This window comes from Triturus cristatus, chromosome 2_2 (assembly GCF_964204655.1).
Source record: "Triturus cristatus chromosome 2_2, aTriCri1.1, whole genome shotgun sequence".
Classification (NCBI taxonomy): domain Eukaryota; kingdom Metazoa; phylum Chordata; class Amphibia; order Caudata; family Salamandridae; genus Triturus; species Triturus cristatus.
Window position 1 is genome coordinate 356,713,612 of NC_140582.1, and position 20,811 is coordinate 356,734,422.

Here is a 20,811-nt window from a genome sequence, read left to right on the forward strand (position 1 = left end):
CAGTACACACCGACAAGCCAGGCATGCTGAGCTGGCATCTGTGACATCAGCGTTGCAATGCGACTACTCCTCATTATGTAGACATCATGCGCAGAACCAGGGAACCGTGCACACACGTGTGATAGACATGTCAGCAAGACATACCACCAGAGCATTGATGGAGTGGTAGTGCTTCCTGTTCCGGTATGCCTGCTCATGTGCCTGTGGTGGTATCAGGGCCACATGTGTCCCATCAATAGATCCGATGACGTTCGGCATCCTCCCCAGTGTAAAAAAGGCATCCTTTATTTCAGGGAGTTCAGCTGGGCTCGGGAACTTTATGTACAGGTCTAGGAAATGCAACATCCCCTCCACGACATTGCGTAGCACCCGACTAAACATCGTTTGCGACATACCACCAGCAGTAGCCACAGTGTACTGGAAGGTACCAGTAGCAAAGAAGTGCAGGGCTGCCATCACTTTCACCTCCGGGGGTCGGTGCAGTAGGGTATGTCCGGCCAGGTAGCAGATGTGGCGCCAACTGCTCCGCCAACCCCTCAATCAGTGGCCTGGTGAAGCGTTACCGTCTGATGCAGTGCGTTCCTGCATGGTCGCAAGGTCTGAGAATGGTCTATGGACAGCTGGTGCCCTGCAGTACAGAGATGCACAAAGGAAGATTGTCAGTTCATCCACCCATGTGGTCATGACCAGGCTCAATATCACATGATAGATCATGACATTACACAATGTACTGAGGTGTGTGCTGTTGGGCATGGACACATATGTCACCTACATGACCATCACCTCACATCTCAATTCCACATGTTCACATGAGTCTCATGTAGTGCAAAGGCCAATCATCTGGCTGTGCCACCCAACCTATGTACTGCTGTGACGTTACAAACACACACCACAGTGACAAGTGAGGCCTGATGTCTCCCAGGCATCACAGATCTTTGCCATGCAGAAACCCAGGGTCCCTGTATTGCCACATTGACACTGGCATGGACATAGCGTATCACTTACACACCACAAGGCAAGCGTAAGTCCCATAGGTAGTGGCCACTGTTGTTCCTGCAGGCCCTACATGTACGTCTCTTAGACACACACACACCATCAAGGTTGATGCATATACCACATGGATGTGGAGACTGTCACCCATTGGGCACATTTGATCAGACACATCTGAGACACAACATGCACACAGACTGTGGGTGCACATCAGTATTGTGGCTACAGGTATCACTGTGACGTACATGCCATCACCCCCTGGACTCAGGGTGTATGTGACATGCCCCAAACATATCCAACATGAAACTGTGTACGAGATTCATGCCCATTACTGTACAATTGCACATCACAGTGGTAATGTGCACGACACACAAAGGATTCTGCCCCATGTACACGTGCACAGCCTGAGAGTGGCTGCACAAAAGTGCCACCCAACAAACCAAATGTGGCCCACCCCAAACACCCACGGAATGCAGCCTTACATGAAATGGGACACTGTGTGGCCAATGCTGTAGTGTGGTAGGTGTGCACAGGTGTCCCTGGCAAGTAATTGTGTGTTGAATCCTTCGAATAGTCACACCAATGAGGTCTGACGCGGGTGACAATGCGTACGCATTGCACGGTTCATGACCGAGCCGTGCGTACGCTTTGTAATTGACTGCAATGAGGTCCGACGCGGGTGACAATGCGTACGCATTGCACGGTTCATGACCGAGCCATGCGTACGCTTTGTCATTGACTGCAATGAGGTCTGACGCTGGTGACTATCATGCATACGCGTCGGGCAGGCATGCTCTGAGACAGGCGTACGCCTTGGCCATTGAATCGTATGGAGACGGGTGTGTGTGTATTTTCAAAATACGCGTTGTACAGTCAGTTGACCGAGCCGGGCGTACCCATTGGCTCTGGACTGTCATGGAGACGGATGCGGATTCAAAACTTGTACGAGTTGTGCACTGGAAATTCAGTTGGATGCCTACAACAATGTTGCAATTTCAAGTGTTTCATGAAGGTGAAGATTTGAACGATGCGGATGGCGTGTACGAATCGTACATTTCCATGGATTGGCCAGATTAATAGAATGCAACCATGTTGGACCTACCACTGAGGACACATGGCACAGAGTCTGCCTCTGCAGCACATATATAAGGCTGGCTGGCCCCCAGGGAGCTCACTTGCCTGCACTACATGCTCCAGGACCACATCCCTGCTACCACTGCTGCAGTCTCTGCATCCTCTGGCTCCTGCTATGGCACGTACTCTGGAGTGGGCCCCAGCCTTCACTGAGGAGGAGAACCAGGCCCTGGTGGACGGGCTCCTTCCACAGTACAGCAAGCTCTATGGGAAACCAGGGGAGCAGGTGAGTGTGCAGTCCACTGCCTTCCTAATTATGCATGTTGTCTGACTAGCAGTACTAGCAGTGTGTACACCAGTGGCAAGCATTCTCACTGACTACTTTCATCCCCCGAAGAGTGTAGGTACATGTAATGAACAGGTGTCCTGCTGCTAAAGTGCATTAGTGCAAGCTTAAACTATCCAGGAATTGTTAACATGTCAGACATGCAGGTGATTTGTCCTTCCCCATGGTTGCACTACCTGTGTAACTCATTTCCCTTTGTGATGACATGTATATCCAAATGTGTGCAGCACAAATCTGGGGCAGGTGTGCTATTGGACTTTTAAATTAGTCATCCTCACAGGTTGATGCCCACCAGAAGCAGGAGATAAGGCTGACCATCGCCCGGGCAGTTCGTTCGGTGGGGGTCTAAAAGCGCCGGATCCGCAACTACCAGAAGAGGTGGCAGGACCTTCGGGCTGGACCCGGAGGATAGCTAGAGTCCAGCTGAAGCTGTCACCTTCACGCAGGAGGGGCGGACACCAGACCCTGACCCCCCCCCCACATGCTCCGGATACTGGTGGTGGTCTTCCTAAACCTGGATAGGCAGCTGAAGGCCAGACAGCAGCAGGAAGGGGGTAAGTCCATGCCTAATCTGTGTATTATGTCTGACATGCCAATTGCAGTCTTTGGCCTGGTCACACTTCCACATTACGTAGGTCTTGTAGTCCAATACTCAGGGTCCCTCAATTGTGTGATGCACCCTTCTCATCTGTTCCACAGGTGTGGTCCCTACAGTCTGTTGCTTGTGTCACTAGGGCACTGTGTACCTGTAGTCAGCTATGCTTCATCTACCGGACAGCATCTGTTCCCGTGACTCTGTTGTGTGTTTCATGGGTGGGTCAATTGTTTGCCCAATGCCTGAGATCTGACAAGCGATCTGTGTGTGCCCTTGAGATGTGTTCCAATTGCTGGTCTGACTCGCCACATGTGGCTGGGGTATTCCAAACAAACCCATGCAGCAGGGGACTCCAATTTTGGGGCCTCAGGAGTATGTATATCAAGTATGTCACACTTGCATAGCCACCTGACTACTGTCCAGGGCCAAACACTGTTTCGTGTAGACCTGGGCAGTCATGCCTCCTCAAGGGCATTTAGAAATATGTAATACCACTCTTGTGTATTAAATTTCAGGTTGTGCTTAGTGACATGTGCCCTCGGGTGTCTGCCTCTGTGTCATTATGGTGTGGCTTGTTGTTACGTACAACTGGGGTGTCCATGATTCTGAGGGTCAGCAGGACATCTGAGATGCGACTGTGAGAGACAAGACCTGTGTGACATATGTGTGTGATCATCTGATAGCGCACAATGGTGTATGCAACTGTGTCCTTCATGCAGCTGGGTTACATGCATGGCAGACTGTGATGTGTTAATGTACAGGGAGTTGTGTTTGCAGAGACTCGTATGTCTGATTTGCATGATGTGGGGTCTTCTGGGTCCTGGATATGTTGTTTGCAGGGGATGGGCAAGTGCGCCGGTCATCTGCAGAGTTAGCTTTACCCCTGAGCTAGGATTGTGAGTCAGTGCATATTGTTGTTGTCTGGATGCCCTGCCCCTGTGACAGGAGACAGTGTTGACTGACTTTCCAGGCATTACAGTGCCATGGCATTTAACTTGCCACGAGTGCTCCTGCATTGTGTTCAAGTGTGCACCATGCACCCCATTGTGGCATTGACTATCAGGACAGAGAACATCATAATGTGTGTTGCTGGCATGCATCACAAACATGTGAAATGAGTCTCTGAGCATGTCTCCTTTGTGCCAGGCACCGCACCCCCTGTGTCCCCTGCTGCCCTGAGTGAGGAGTCTGTGGACTTACTTAGACAGATCCATGTAGGGCAGATGTCGATGCTGAAGGTCCTTCATGCACACACAAGTCTGTTGACGCAACTGGTGTCATTCATGGTGGGCATTTCATCGGGGATGTCTGCCCTACAGAGGACCAATCAGTCCATGGCCTCCTCCCTGACGAAAGCAGTGTCCCTCCTCCAACAGTCCCGCACCCCTCCAACCCCTGCACCACCCACGATTCCTAGCAGCCTACCTGTCCCAAGCATACAAACACCTGCACATTCTCACAGAGCCACAGACACGGGCAGCACACAAACACCCAAACCAAGGTCTAGACGTGCACACAAGCAAGCGCAGGGGACTGATTTTTTTTTTTAAACAGACTTTATTAGGTCACAGAACAAAATGCAGTCAATCCCCGCCCCCAATACTCTGCCCTCCAGCCAAATCAGGACGTAGTGCAGTGACCGCCCCACCACACTGACCACAACTGTACAACATTCACCCCAACAGTATCTGTGCTACAAGGTAGTGCATCCACAGTGAGTGTGCGATAAAGCCAAAATACCCCCCGCCCCATCCCCCAGCAACCCCCCAACGAACCCCCCCACTCTACCCACCCACCCAAGCATGTCGCCAGTATCTATCAGAATTACATGTACATCAAACAAGCGCAGGGGACTGATACCACACTCACAGGGGCTGGTTTGCAGACACACACACAGTCATCCACAACCACTCCGCAGTCATCCGAAACCTCTACCTCCCAGCCCCCTTCCCTTGCCTCACCTGCAACCCCATCTCCCCAGAAGCTCTTCCTCTGTGACCCTGGCCTCTTCCCCACCGACCCAGCAGATCCTGATTACAAGGGGAAGAGGAAGTCCCCACACACAGAGGGGAGTGCCCCTCACACCCGGACACCCTCCCCCAGGCGCAGTCAGACTGAGACCCCCCACCCGCAAGTCCCCCTGGAGCCAGAAGCGCTAGACCCCCCGCCATCACGCAGCTCTAAGGCAGTCTCCGTCCTCCATCCCCCAGGCCACCACTCCAGAGGTTCCCCCACCACTCCCAGCCCCGGGTTCCCCCACCCACAGATACACCATCCCCAAAATGCTAAGACCCTCCCCCCTACCACTTGCTCCTCCACACCTGGTCAGACGGTTAGTGCCACTGATGTGGGGATTGTGTCCCCCCCCCGTCCTGCCGACCTCACCTGCACCACATTCCGCTCCCATGGATGTAGGCACTGCAGTGGAGTCCACGACCACCCCGTCTGACTTGGGCACTGCAGTGGGGACCCAATCCACTCCATCTGACCTGCCCACTGGAGTTGTGCCGGCACCCACCCCATCTGACTTGTGCCCCACAGTTGTGACTGCACCCACCACTTCAGTCAGCTCTACTGCAGTTGCAAGTGTCTCGCCTGCATCCACCACCTCTTCACTGCCTCCTTCTGCTGCGCCCTGATCCTGTACCTGCGGTGCCTGGCCTGCCCCTCCAAGGGGATGACCCCGGTCCTTAGCAGTACAGGCAAGCAACGTGTGACAGTTGTCACTCTAGTTCACTCCTTGGCATTTGGACATTGACTGGCCATTGGCCTTTTGTTTGAACGGACATTTAACTTTTAATATGCTGAATAAAGATTTTTTCTTTATCCCTGTGAACTTGATTTAGCTGTACATTATGTTGATGATGTTTAACATGCCCTTGCACCTGTAATGCTTGGTTTCCAATGTTGAATACTGATGTGTTGATGTGAGGTACTCCATGTGGGTCCATGAGATATGTATCCTATTCTGGTGAGTATCCATGTCATCCTTTGCAGCTACCTGGGTGTGTCATGATCAACTATTTGTGGACATCTCTGTGAACATTTCATTTGAATGGTCACATCTCTGGCTTACACCCATGCACATATGATGTGCTTCCCACTGTCCAATTTGTCAATTTCACAGACTTTGTGCGCATCACCACTGGACCTACTGGTGTGGGCATCATTGGTATAGGAGCAACTGGGTCCTCTGTGCAACTTGCTAGACATATGTTTTGAGTATGTGCAGATGACTCAGGGGAGACTCACCTACCCAGGCTGTTGTGACCAGAGCCTTCAATGTGTGGTAACTGATGGCTGACTGACCAAGTGTTCTGCTGACATGAGTGAGACGTGCTGTGAATATGTTTGGCACAGCTGGGCTTCCACAGGAGTTGGGTCCCCTCAAGTAAGTGTGTTGTCCTGTGACATAGCCTGGGCCAATTGTGTGTGTTGTATGAGCAGGTGTGTGTGTCCTCATCCCTTTTCATACACAGGCAGTGTTCCCTTGATATGTTCCTGTTGTTGATGCTTGCTGAGTGGTACTGTGTTCATCCCACTACTTTGCCATGGGCTACCAGATGTGTGGGTGCATGACACACTACTGTTAATTGGTGTATCATCATTGGGATTTGTCAGTTCTGAGTGGTGATGATGTTGTCAGACACAGATGGGACACAGTCAGGGTTCCCCAAGGCACTTGTTAATTCGCAATATCATGTAGTTGTCCCTAGGTGGTAACTTTCAGTGATTGAGACATGTGTATGTGTGTGTGACTGCTCCCACTTGTCGGGTTCAGGGCTGCAATGTTGGCAGGTGTCAGCATGTGTTTCTTGTGGTTCTCCTTGGCTTCTGCATTGTCCTGGGACTGTGGCAGGTATTCTGAAGGTTACGTGACCTTTGACGTCATGGCCATGGTCCGCATACTGTGCAGTATGTCTGTCATTCCCCAGGGTTGTAAACTGTCCTTATGTGATGAGTCTGTGCACCTTAGTTCCTCCCAACATTACTGTGTTTGTCATGGGTGCATGTGCAATGTCACCTGTTCATGTGGAATTCACAGATGCACATTGTTGCAGTTCAGGGTGTGTGGTGTTGAGGGTGGACTGATGTAAATGTTTGCATGGATGGTCCCCTAGCTCCCGTTTGTCCATGGATGAGGGGCCATGCTGAGTGATTTGTGTTTGTGTATGTGTGATGTACGTTTGTGGAACAGGACACATGTCTGGGTTTCCCAGTTTGTACGACATCTGCCTTTGTCATCACAGTGGAGGTGTCATGCATGCTTGTGTCACCCCAATGTCTGGTCACTGGGGGTAGTGCTGTTGTGTGTCAGTATCTTGCTGTGTTAGTTGCTGTTCATTCAAACTTGTGTCACATGTGTCTGTTGTGCTCCCTCTCATCTCACAATGCCTGATTGCCCACTAAGGGTGTCCCAATGATGGTTTACTTTTGTATGGCACTGTGTCCACATCTGTGTCACTGTGGTTCAGCCCCCCTCATGTGTTGTGTAGTTGCCAGGGGATACAGAGACACACACACACACACACATGTTGTGTCAGATGTGCAGTGTGAGGTTGCCTGTGTTTGTGCATCTGCATCAGTGCATTGGTATTGCTGTTGTGGGCCTTTGTCTGGATACTGTTTCTGTGATTTTCCCTGCTGTCCCTGTGAGTCATATCACATCATTGTGCACATTCATCCTGGTTGTTAGGTGCCATTGCTGGAATGGAATGGGAGTTTGTGAGCTGACACCTACAGTCTACACCGGTTGTTTTGATTAGTGTGTCTATTTTCAAGATGTGTGTATGCTTTGTGATGGTCACTTCTGCTCTTGTGTCATTGTACACTGTATGCATTGTCAGCCCCCATGTTTGGTGCCTGTCTGCACATGGCCGAGAGTGTGTTATGTTTTCACAGCACTGTTAGCCTCACCACATCTCTGTGGGAATGGGACACAACCACTACTTCGCCCCAGAAGTGTTTAATGTGTTGGGAGCAGCGATCATACATGCTGTTTGTTATTTGCAGCTTTGACCATGATGACACTTACCTTTCGGTCACTGTGATGAGGGGCGGTTTAGATCCAATCACCACAGTGCTCAACATCTGCTGCAGTTTGGAAGCCCACACTTAACTTTTGTTCTACACAGTGAGGGGGTGTTCTTTTTACATTGACACAGTGCTATTGTGATGCTTGCCTTGTGTAGGGCACACTCATTTGTTGGTCACACATGTGCTGTTAGTTACATTGTATGTTCGAAGTCATAATCACTGTTGTGGGCATTTGTCACAGACTACACACTGTTGTCATGACGTTAGGGGGGATGTATTTTGCTGACATACCTAATATTGGAGTATGATGGATGTGTGGCGCATCACCCATCCTATGAGTGGGGGAGGCAGGGGTGATGGGCAACAGGTTCCCTATGAGTGGGGGTGGCAGGGGTGATGGGCAACAGGCCCCTTATGAGTGGGGGTGGCAGGGGTGATGGGCAACAGGTCCCCTATGGCTGGGGGTGGAAGTAGTGATGGGCAACAGGTCCCCTATGGGTGGGGGTGGCAGTAGTGATGGGCAACAGGTCCCCTATGGATGGGGGTGGCAGGAGTGATGGGCAACATAAGCCCTATGAGTGGGGGTGGCAGTAGTGATGGGCAACAGGTCCCCTATGGCTGGGGGTGGCAGTAGTGATGGGCAACATAAGCCCTATGAGTGGGGGTGGCAGTAGTGATGGGCAACAGGTCCCCTATGGGTGGGTGTGGCAGTAGTGATGGGCAACATATGCCCTATGGCTGGGGGTGGCAGGGGTGATGGGCAACATAAGCCCTATGGGTGGGGGTGTTAGTGGTGCTGGCCATGCAACCCCTATGGCGACCTGTTAGTGGCCAGGATTTGGATCCCCTGTGTGTGTGTACCATTTTGCGGGTACAGGTTGTTTGTTTGTGTTGGAAGGTGTCTGACTAACCTCCTGTCAGCGTTGGATCCTGATCCGGTCATAAATGTAGAGTACTGGTATGACCTGCGCGATGGGATTCATGATGTGTTCGTGTCGTAAACGCTGCTTGTTGCTCCGTCTCGTACCCGCTGCAAGCTGGTCCGTCTCGTAGCCGTGGATTGAGTTGTGGAGTGAATCGTAGCTGATATGCTTGTTTTCTGGATGCTATGACGTGCCGTACGTGGCGACCTGTCCGGCGCGTAGGAAGTACGCGTCGTACTTGTCAGGGCGGAAACTGCTATGGATATTGCTTCCGGGCGACTCGGTTCGCGTTCGGAGTTACGGCTCGGACAGAGAATGGAGCTTGAATCACAGCCTACGTGTCGGTCGTGTTTTTGGTAGTTATGCGCATCGTACTTCATCTTCAGGACGGACCGGCTACGGGTACGTGTCGGTCGCTCGGTAAGGCTACGGACAGCTCTTGGAGAGCTGTCCGACCCGGGATCGGAATCGACCCCTAAGTAGTAAACCTACATGTATGAGGATCTCCCTATGGAAAAGATAGGAGGAGGAGGTGAATTCTTGTAGGCTTGAATATTTCATATCACCATAAGTATTACTATTGTAGTACTACTTTACCTACTACAAAATGCAGTTTGTGAATTGGGCCCACAGTGTTTAGTGTTGTACCTGCTCGGTCCCTTTCACATTGTAAAAGCACAAAGTAGGTAGCCAGTCCAGTAAAGGGTGCCTGTCTTCTGCCGTTACTCCATCCACCAGGTTTCCTTCGTAGAACAGTTCATTGACTATGGCACTAATAGAAGGATGGCATCGGTACTGGGTCCTAAGTAGAAGTGCTTTATGACCCTGTGGAAGGAACATGGTATTAAAATATTAATCACACTGCAAATAACAGAGTAAATACATAGTAACAACTTTAGTAGTGGAGCAACTCAGACCAGGATCTGATACCACTTGCACTGTACATTAAGATGAAACAGGCTATCAAGTCACACACAGAGTAAAGCTGCTGCTGCCTGTTCAGTAGTAAATATATTGACTGCCCCATTTACGATTTTCAGAAAACTCAACCAGACATAACACTTTGCTTAACATTATAGAAGATGTTTTCACAGTCCAACTGTCAAGTTTAGCACGCCAAAATACTTCCCTGTCCCATAAGGTGATACAACCACCCAGACAAGCATCCAACTAGATATGTAAATAAACTAATATAAAACATATACCCCCTCTCCTGAATATCACTGCACTATGGACTCCTCCAGTTTTGCCTGTTTTCTGAAAGAGACTTATATCTGCAACTCACAGACTGTAAGTAACTTGTCTTCTATCGAACATGGAGGACTGGAGAGCTACCCTTTTCTCAGATATCTTTTTTTTTTTTTTACTTCTGTTGGTTTTCTTTGCTTGACTAATGATAGGTGAGAATGTTATGTGCTTCTTGGCCTTTGCAAACTTGTGATGTCTGTTGAATAGTATGATTGCTTGAAAAGTCTTACAGGTGTCCGTGGCTTGTTTATTGCCCACATGCATTTATGCAGAGAATGGAGCTAGATCAGCCATGTTAGATGGGGGCTGACCTTTTTTACACGACCTCTGATTTACACTAACATCAGAGTACCATCATTTTGGTATGGGCTGAAATGGGAGGCAATTTGCCATCTTGCAATAAGCTGACCACTGTGGAGTGAGATTCCAGTACTGTCCTGGAGGCACAAACCTGAAAAGTATACACATTAGATGTCTGACTGATAGCAGCATTTTAAATTCAGAAAGAAGCAGAGTTCTTCTACCTCATTCACTTCTGGATAGCTGGGTGCCACTGTTTGGGTGGTTGGTTGAGTATATTGAGTTTAAAACTGGGCAATGTAAAAAAAATAATAAAAGCGCATTCACTTTCTCAGAATAGAAGGAAATATAAACGTGCTAAGGCTGTTGGTAGCAGGGAAAGGGGATCCTCTCCTCCCTTGCAGGTTTTGTCTCAAACCAGATTGTGAAGAATCGCTTGTAAGACTGTCTACTATACTAAAGAAGAAGGATGTAAACAGAAGGATGGGGAGCATATCCTTATTCACCACAATCATGGCCCTCTCTCGAACATGATATACAGGGGTAGGGCTCTGCTAATATTGGGCTCATTGGTACACCTCATCTCAAAAGAGGGTGTGGCTGTGGTAATGGATATACTTTAGGGTCTACCGGGAAACCATCACTCAAGGAGGCCCCTAGCATCAGTCATAATCTGTTGGTGCAGTTTGGTGAACAAGCCAACACAACCTACACAAGCAAAAGGTGGTAAATGAATGTTTGCTTTGCGGATGGAAGGAGATGAAGAAGACATCTGTTCTAAAACGTTTCAATCATATACCCAATCGGGTGTTTGCTCTCCCCCACTTCAGGGAAACTAGTGGATTCGTAGTTGTTTAATCTGGTAGGCTGCACTTCTGAGGCCTTAGAGGATGATACAACTAGTGACTCTGTGGGTATGATCTGGAGATAAATGTCCACCCTTACTCAAATGACTTCCTGCTCCATGTATGGTAACTGGACCTGGCTGTGACACATATAGAAGTAGTGTGTCAGCGATTGATCGTGTTTGGGCTCCTCATGAGTCTCAGATGTCAGCCCTCATGTCAGAACCTGGCACGTCATCAAGCTCAGCAGTGGATCCCTATTTGTTGGGTGTATGCAGGGGAGAATTCCAGTATGTATGGATGGGTGTTTGGCCAACTGGGTCTACTTATGCAATTAAATCATGTCAGCAATTTCCATGACATAGTCATTGGCCCATAAGAAGATGTGGATTGGTATTCTGTGTTGTACAGAAGGGGCATGCCAACTTTTGGGTGGAGGCCCATGGTGCTTCCATGCTATATTTATGATAGGCAGCCACATAGAATTGACATTCTATATTTGTCTCCAATCACAGATTGGAGGTGAAGGATTTAAAAGATGGGGATCTGGCACCAGTGTTCTGGCTGCTGTTTGTCCTGTTTAATGTAGGGACTACTAAAACATGTGGATGGCAAATCTGAAGATTCACGCTGGTTAGTGTGATTGGATTAAAGCTGGCACTAGATGGTTGGGTAAATGAGCGGTGTGCGGCCAATTAAACTTGATAAATCCTCAGATAATAACTGGGACGAGGATAAGGATGGAAAGGTAATGCCCCAATTACCGATGTCGTTGTATCTGTCAAACCATGCCTCTCTGAATTTTTGTAGGCCTTGATGGCATGGCTTTGGTAGCCATCACTGGGGAAGTACATACTACTGAAGCCTTATGTGGGGCTTGATGAGGGGTCCATATATTTTTTTGTATTTTATGCGGGAGAATGCTTTACCCAGAGGTGGCATCATCTCACAAACATAATAGGTGCTGGAATTAGGTAAAGGAATCAAAGTAACGAGGTCACCAGTAAAAAAGGCATTTCATGTTTGAACCATGTGCATGTCTATTAGGCCAATCTACCAATGAAGAAAGAACTACAGTATGTACACTCCTTGAAAAGCCCTTGCATCTGATGTCTTTTTAGAAATAATGCATCTATAACATAAACCAAAAAATAACCAACCAAATCTACGCAGGCTACATATGTAGGTACATACCATCAAACAAAGTCGGTCAAAAAGAGTTTGTTCTAGCCCCTTTTCATGAGCAGAGTCAGAGCCTTGAATAGTAGGCGGAAGTTGCTTAGGGTCTCCGACTAGAAGCAGCTTTTCACACTCAAACCTACAAAGAATGATCAACACAAGTGAGTACATATCAGAGAAAGAGATGCAAGCAAACAATTGAAAAAACAAAAATTCACTCAAATGCGCTTTTCATTTGAAATTGAATGGATTCATATTGTCCGTTGCCCCCCTCCACTTTAGTAGTTGTTTTGAGGATTTAAAATGCATTCCAAAGAGAAATGGAGATACTCATGTAAACTAAACATCTGAAACAATAAAGTCTAAATGGACCCTGAATTACTCATTTTTTGACACGACATACCACAGGTCAGTGGCAAAGGCTGATAAGAGGTATATGTCCTCTTTCGATTCCTGAAATCTTCTTCAGTGGGTCACTATTAAACGCCAAACAGCACTAATGTCTGACTAAATAGGATTACTTACATGCCGTGGAAGAAATTTCCACAAACACCACCAGACTTGCTAGACACCATGGCGGAAAATGTATGAGTTGTTCCAGGTGGTGAGCACCGGCACTCATTTATGGTAACCTGTACTTAGTCTTCTTCATCAACAAGCTTGGACCCAGAATAAGAGAGAGAAGGGCATGAATCGGAGAGTGAGGAAAAGGAAGTGTAAAAAATTGGTTTATTGGTTAAAGGGGGCGAAACCCCACTTCAAATAATAATCACAATCTCAGTCAGAGAGAACCACAAAAGTCACTAAATAAACCTGTGCTAAACTTTATGGTAGCCTGGTACCAAAGCAGTCAGCCTTAACCTAGAGGCAATGTGTAATATATTTATGCAGTACTCAAACAGTAATACGGTGAAAACACAACGAAAACACAATCCCAAACGAATTTAGAAAAATAGAGTAAATTGTAATAAAAAATTTTTTTTCCCTAACCATATTTTATTGATTTTTCGAGATAGTAGTACTGGTTACATACATTGATCCTGCTATTGTCATTGCATGTTACAACATATTCTTATACTTCAATATGCATGGTTTAACATCCCTTTCAACTAAACAGGGCCCCCTCCCCCCTTGAGTTGCGCTTAAGTGAATGTATGCTGAGCTCTAGGTTCTGTTGGGTTCATGAAGTACGTAGCTGTTATACGGCGTATGTGATGGCGCCTATTGTCGCTGCTCTAACTGTTCATTTCCCTCTCCCCCCCCCTCCCTGGCGTCGCCGGTTGTGGGGATCCCGCCTCGCTGTCATCTCGTTCACCAGTTGTCAGTTCAGTCAGTAGGTTTTTCCACGCCCTGGCTCTATCTATGTGGCCAATCCCTCTGCTCACCTCCCTGAGGAGGAGTCTGCTTTCTGCCCCTGCCCATTTTTCTAGTTCATTTTTCCAAGAAACAATCCGCAGTCCCCCCCGGTGCCTTCCAATTCCTAGCTATTTCCCTTTTTGCCAGGATGTAGGCCAGGTCCTGGAACTTTCCCGTCACCTTATTTTTGGCTGTGTGCGGGAACCACCCCAGGAGAAAGTGTTCTGGAGCTCTTTATAGATGAGATCCCGTACCAACCGCCTTATCTCCTCCCAGAAAATTCTCAGAGTGGTACAGCTCCAAAATATGTGTATTATGTGTGCCTCCCTCTCCCCGCAGCGCGGGCATGCAGCCGTCTCCGCCCCAAAGTATCTCCTAATGCGGGATAGAGTGAGGTACGCTCTATGTAGTATGAAGAAATTGATTAGTTTAAAGCGTGCGTTTTGGGACACTTTCAATGTTCGCTCCAGGATCTTGCCCCACTCCATCTCTGGGATCTGTTTCCCGATATCCTCTTCCCACTGTAATCGCAAGCGCTCTTGTGGCTGTTGCATGTCTCGTCTGATTGCTTTGTATAGGCAAGAAACTGTCTTAATCCTCCCCGCCGACAACGCAACATATCTGCATCCCGCTAGCGCTCGCGGCTCCGCCCCTCCCACTCCCCAGTGTTGCCTGATCCTCCTAGTGAGGGACCCGTGCTTCAGGAAATCGCCTGCTGGTAGGTCCTACATCGCCAGGAGCATTTCAAATGGGAGGATTGTATTGTAATAACTAAAATGACACCAAAACTCCCCAAAAAACAACCAGTAGAACAGAAGTTAGGAAATTCTTAAAATTTTTAAGGCTAAGAATAGCGTAAAAGGAGCCAAGCGGCAACTGTGGGGATCTGGTCACGCCAGACCGGGACAAAGACAAAGGTTCAGGCCAACCAGGATGGAGCATGGGATGGATACAGAACCAGGTTTGGCCTGTTGGGAGTTGTACCTTCTGACCTTGGTGCGGGTGCTGCATGTTACTGCACTGCGAGGCTTTGCATCACGTCCATTGAAGCCTGAGATCAGGAGCTGAACTGTGCTGCACTGCGAGACTCTGCATCACATTTGGTGTCACCATCGATCAGGAGCTGTATGGTGCTGTGGTGTGGGGTTAGGCCCTGCGTCAGATCTGGTGAAACATCCAGTTAAGCAGGGAGAAGTGCATTGTGACTCCAGCCCATGGTCCAGGACTGTGAGGACAACTCTTAGGGATCATGACTCACTCCCACAGAGTCAAGCAGAGAGGACCAGGTCAGAAACAGTTGGGTCTGATCTGCTGGAAAGCAGGAGCAGCCTTCAGAATCTTGTTGTGCCCTTGTAGCTCAAACAGAAGACCATCCGCTGACCTATGAGGCCACTTCTTGAGCCTTGGTTGAATCAAGCAGGCCCAACCTTTCTTCTTCATACAGGTCAGTCCTTCTTCTGAATCTTCTCAGGTCCAGGAGTGCTCTGATTAGAGGTTCTGGGGTTGTCATATTTATTCCAAGTGCCAGTTTTGGGGCCCTTTGTCTACCCCTAAACTGATTCCAGTCAGTTCTTCACTTTCGCCTAGGCATGGCCCCAGCCTGACTAGTAAAACAAAGGCCAGGTAGGCTCAGTTGTGAGTTGCATTTGCCAGTGACAAAGTAGGCTTCCCTTGAAGCCAGGAACCGGTGAGTACAACCCCCAGCCTACTCTCTGAAAAGGGAGCAGGGCAGGGTCCCAGGGATTCTGTCACAAAGACCATCACCTCTCCACACCCACTCACTCACTCTGTGGTAGGAATACACATCACGCCACAGGACAGCCATTAACAGTCAAGTGCCCTGGACAGTGGTAGAAAATCCTATTTGGCTTAGGCAGGGAAATGACAACTTTCTGAAAGTTCCATTTCTAAAACAGTAATTGAAAATCTGACTTTACCACAAAAGAGCATTTACAATTAAAATGTGTGGAATAATTACTTTTCTAGTTGTTCCCAAACTGGATTTAGCTCTTATTAACTATAAAAAGGTAAACCAGTATTAGCCTATGGGAGGTCCAACCTTGCGACAGTAAAAAAAGACTTGTAAAACATTAAATATACATATAACTACATTTTACATACGTTGCACCCTGACCTATGAGCATTTAGGGCCTACCCTAGGGGTGACATAGAAGTATTCCAAAGAAAGGTTTAGACCTGGCAATAGGTTTATTTTTCCAGGTCGATATTACAGCTTTAAACTGCACAGCAGGCTGCAGTGGCAGGCCTGAGACATTCTTTACAGTGAAACATTAGTTTGTGGCACAATTAGTGCTGCAGCCCAATTGTAGCATTTAATTTATAGGCCCTGGGTAAATGTAGTACCCTATACTAGAAACTTATAAGTAAATTAAATGCACCAAGCAGGTGCATACCAGCTTAAGCATGTTTAAAAGGGGGAGCATAAGCACTTTACCACTGGTTAGCAGAAGTAAAGTGCGCAGAGTCCTAAAGGCAACAGTAACGGGGACAGAAAAAAACAGGATGGAGAATGCAAAATATCTGGGGTATTATCAGGCAAAATATGGTAATTTCCAACAGAAAGACAATAAAACAGCGGCAAACGGAGAAAGCTGAAGGTAGAGAAATATCGACAAACAGCCACAGAAGCTGAAAGCAGGGATGAAATCTAACTTGTGGGAGTGAGATAAAATGACAGAAGTGTGGTGCGGTGGAAAGAAGCATGAGTTGTAATCAAGACTACGCTGCCTTTTCGTTCAGCTATCCTGGCTTTTGGCAGCACTGGACTGTCAAGAACAAAATTGAGCCCCTACACTATTAGGTGGGTGGGTGCTCCGTCATGGTGTCTGTAATATTTCATAGATGCTAGAAAGGTCTTTGATTCTCTAGAATGGCCTTTTCTGCAAACATTACTAAGTAGACTGGGCTTTGATAAATATTTCCCAAGTTTAACAAACCTGTTTGATATAAACTCTACAAGAGAATGCATTATGATCGATAACCAACTATCCCAACAGATGGCACTCATCAAGGGCACCAGATAGGGCAGCCCTCTGTAACCTATACTATTCGCCATAGTAAAGGAGCCACTGGGAAGTTTGTTAGGAGAATGGCACTCGCACAGAGGAGACTCTTTCATAAACCGAACATTAATAATGTCACTGTACGCAGAGGGTGTCCTGGTACTCCTTAAACACCCAGAGAATAATTTATCTGGTGATCCGTGAAATTATAAAATTCAGTCTATAGTCCAGAATGAATATTAATTGGAGTAAATCCAAAATCTTCCACATAACAACTTGTACACAACCAATACATCTGAAATCCCCGCTTGGCTCTTGTGATGAGTCTATCAGATTTCTAGGTGTTAAAATACCCAAGGGTAGAAAAATAGTGCTCAGGGACCATTACGGTCCTACCCTGGATAAAATGCAGACACTAATAGAACATGGATTCAACTTCCCCTTTCCCTGGCTGGATGGGTACCATTCATCAAAAAGATAATCCAACCCGGGCTTCTCTCTTTATTCAATAACCTCTCTATCCTGCTACCACAGACGTACTTCGCCAGAATATGCACAATTATCTGCTGAATTATGTGGGCTGGAAAACAAGTCAGACTGAAATGAGAAGTATGCAACGCTATTATAGGACACTATCCTTCGAAAAAGGTTGGTTCCTCCGTCCCTGATCCAGAGAAATACTACCTAGCAATGTAAGCTTTTTATGCTATATACAAGTATCTACCTTCACCTCTTATGCCCCATATTATTGCCAAAACTGACTTGATAGACAAAACGAAAATTCTAACTTGTCTGTCCATGCCCATACAATACAACATAACCAGTGCTGATTCTGTGGCCTCAGTCAATAGGTTTGAATAAACTAGTAATACAAGATGGTTTATTTCAACACACCTACTCCCCCAATTTAACAATCCTGCTTGGCCACTTTTCAAAAAATTTACAGTTAGAGAAACACTAACCAAGTTAAACATAACCACCATACAGCATTTATTTAAAGACAACATATTTATATCTGAGAATTATTTTAAAGAAAGAGACACTTCAGTCACCTGAGAAATGTTTATATACCTTAGATAGAAAATCAGTGTAAAAATCCTATAAAGAGAATTCTTGAAAGAATCCCCAAATTGTACAAAATGGCCAATGACACCAGGCTTTCTCTGAATATACCAGCTAAGCAACAATGAGTAACTGATTTGGGAGATCACTGGTCTTCAGGGCTGCAAAATCAATGTGTACAAACAAATATAAACCCACATTGACATAAAGTATATAACGTTAACACAACAAGTAAAAGAATAACATATAAGTACATGCCAAATGCAAAGGTGGGTTAGTGGCAGGGCAACATGGACAAAAAATGGGGGTAGGGAAGGAAAGAGGGGCCAAGCCACCAAAACGGAAGGAGGGAGGGACAGCGAGTGGAGGCAAGCCAACACGGACAAAGGAGGCAGGGTGGAGGTAAACCAAAATTGACAATGGATAAAGGTAGGGACAGTGGGAGCAAGCCAATATGAACAACAGAGGGAGGGAGGGCGGTTTAGGGCAAGCCAACATGGACAACGAATGACTGGAGGCAAGCCAACATGGACAACAAACAGAGGGAAGGAGGGCATTTTGGTGCAACCCAACACAAACAACTAATGTAGGAATGAAGGGTGACTGAGGGCAAGCAAACACACACAATGAATTGTGGTCGGGTGGTTGGGGGGCAAGCAAACCTGGACAATGAAGGGAGGGAGGGCAGATGGGGGCAGGCCTCACGGACAATAGAAGGAAGGAGATTGGGTGGAGGAAAGCAGATAGACAGGGGAGGAACATAGCGGAGAAGTACATGAGGAATCCCGCTGAAAAAGAGTGCTAAGTGGAGCCTAAAAAAATGAGTAGTGGAAGTACACAAGAATGCATCCATTCTCTAGGGGAGAGACAAACACACAAAGAGGAAGGAAACCTACTGCTGCTGGCCAATAAGAAGCTAGCAAATGACAGTGACAGTGAAGCCAACCAATGGTGAGAAATGGGCGTTCTCCAAGGCTTTTGATAAAAAATAAAAGGTCTTGAATAGACAGCACATGTGCTGCACAGGCAAGGCCTAAAATTCAGCTGTGGTTGGCAAACATGCAATCTGAGAAATGTAAGCTGCACGAAAATAAAAAGAGAAAAACTTGATGAAAAATAGCGCACTTGTTAAAAGAAGTGCCACATTTTTTTAAAAATCAGTTGGCAGAAGGATATTATTCTTCTAGTAATTGGTCATAATTGTACTACTGAAAGTGGGCAATTGGACCAGATTTTGATCTTTTTCAGTCATTTTCAAGACTGAGGGAGCCAACGTTGATACGAATACGTCGAGTAAGATGGTGCCGTTTTTTTGGTGAAACGCCGACAAAAAATGGGGAGTACTGATTGAAAACGATTTCATGGGGGAAAAAAACATTCTTCATGCATTAGTCACAAATTAAACAAAGGGTAAAGAGATAGATATGCCAAGACAATATGGGAAATAAATGATATACTTTACCTTGCAATCGGCAGGAGAGAAGCTGGTTCTGTAATCTGACTACATTCATCAAGCACAACAACAGGAAATCGTAGGTTATTCAAGCAAGGAAAGGGGCAAGCTGCACAGGTAACGCCCACCACTCTCACCTTTAGAAAAGACAGAAACGGAAAGCACTAAATACATTTCTGTTTAGTTGCTGGCTTTATAGAGCATGGTTTAATGTATATAAAGTCAGTCAGTCAGTCGTTCTTTATTCGATGATTATAAAACACCATAAAAGCACATATATACAAACAGTTAAAAATACAATTAAATCACTACCAGAATCCTGACTGTTACTACATATATGGTAAAAAGGAAGACTAAGCAAAACATTTCATTTGAAATAATGACGATCAAACTTTCTCTCTAGTTGCCCTCAATCGCATCGCAACTCTAATAAAATTCATAATGTCAAGGGATCAACCGCTTTTTGCAAAAAGATTAGTGCATCTTTGGCATGTGCTAATTTAGCTTGCTTTAAAATTCCTACCAGAAATCTGCGCCTAGTCAATTTGGCAACTGTTTTCTGATCTCTTATTAAAAAGAAGGGAACCCTACAGGACCACTGAAAATCACAAATAAATATAGGCTTACATGTTTGAGCATAATGGTATATTAAAACAGATGATACACAGCAACCACAAATGAGAACATTAAACAAGTGAGAGGGGGCATGCAGTTTGCTGGACCTGCCTGTAATACCGCACAGAACCAGTGCTTTAAATGGGCAGGTACTGTCCGGTACTGAGTACCTGCACTTCTTTAATTTGAAAGGGAGAGTTCCTGCAGTTGCACTGCAATACATTTAACAGGATAGTACCGACATTTAAAGAAGCAGCGCTGTCTCAGTCTGGGAACAGCGTCCCCTCTCCGCACTTCAAAAGTTGAAAACAGCAGAAAAAATAAAAGAACCAGCAATAACTATTGGAAGCACGATAGCTTTATTTTTCGCAAAAATCAAGAAATTCGATTCAAGAATCTATTTTTAAACAGGGTCATAATAATTACGTAATATGGATTCATTCCCCTCACTAAGGAGCTTTTCCGGGGCGGGGCGGGTACGCTGTTCCCAGACTGGGACATCGCAGCTTGTTTGTGTTTCTGTACACCCAGGATCAGGGGGCGACACCCTCCCGCACACACTGAACGTTGACAAACAGTGGATTCACTTCGGACATATAGGGAGCTTTGCCATCATTTTCAATTCAGAGTACCGACACTTCACAGGGGCAAACTGGTACTCTGAACAGTGAGTACCTGAACTTCTATATTTCCATTTAACTCTTGCGGCTGCTCTGTGCAAAACGATCTGGAGCAGCTGGTGGTCCCGGCCCTCAGCCTCACACG

General features: G+C 46.8%; 1 protein-coding gene across 5 annotated transcripts in view; it reads right to left on the bottom strand.

Moving 5' to 3' along the window:
• ZGRF1 (zinc finger GRF-type containing 1) overlaps positions 1-20,811 on the bottom strand; it is a 619,324-nt gene that overhangs the window by 65,913 nt on the left and 532,600 nt on the right. For 4 of the 5 annotated variants that reach the window (XM_085641436.1, XM_085641435.1, XM_085641434.1 and 1 more), the window contains 3 exons: positions 19,441-19,568; positions 12,553-12,676; positions 9,614-9,790 (listed from right to left, as the gene is read on the bottom strand). In XM_085641436.1, coding sequence (XP_085497562.1) covers positions 9,614-9,790; positions 12,553-12,676; positions 19,441-19,568 — 429 coding nt within the window. The remainder of the gene's footprint in view (positions 1-9,613; positions 9,791-12,552; positions 12,677-19,440; positions 19,569-20,811) is intronic. The other variant, XR_014978114.1, reaches the window with a different exon arrangement.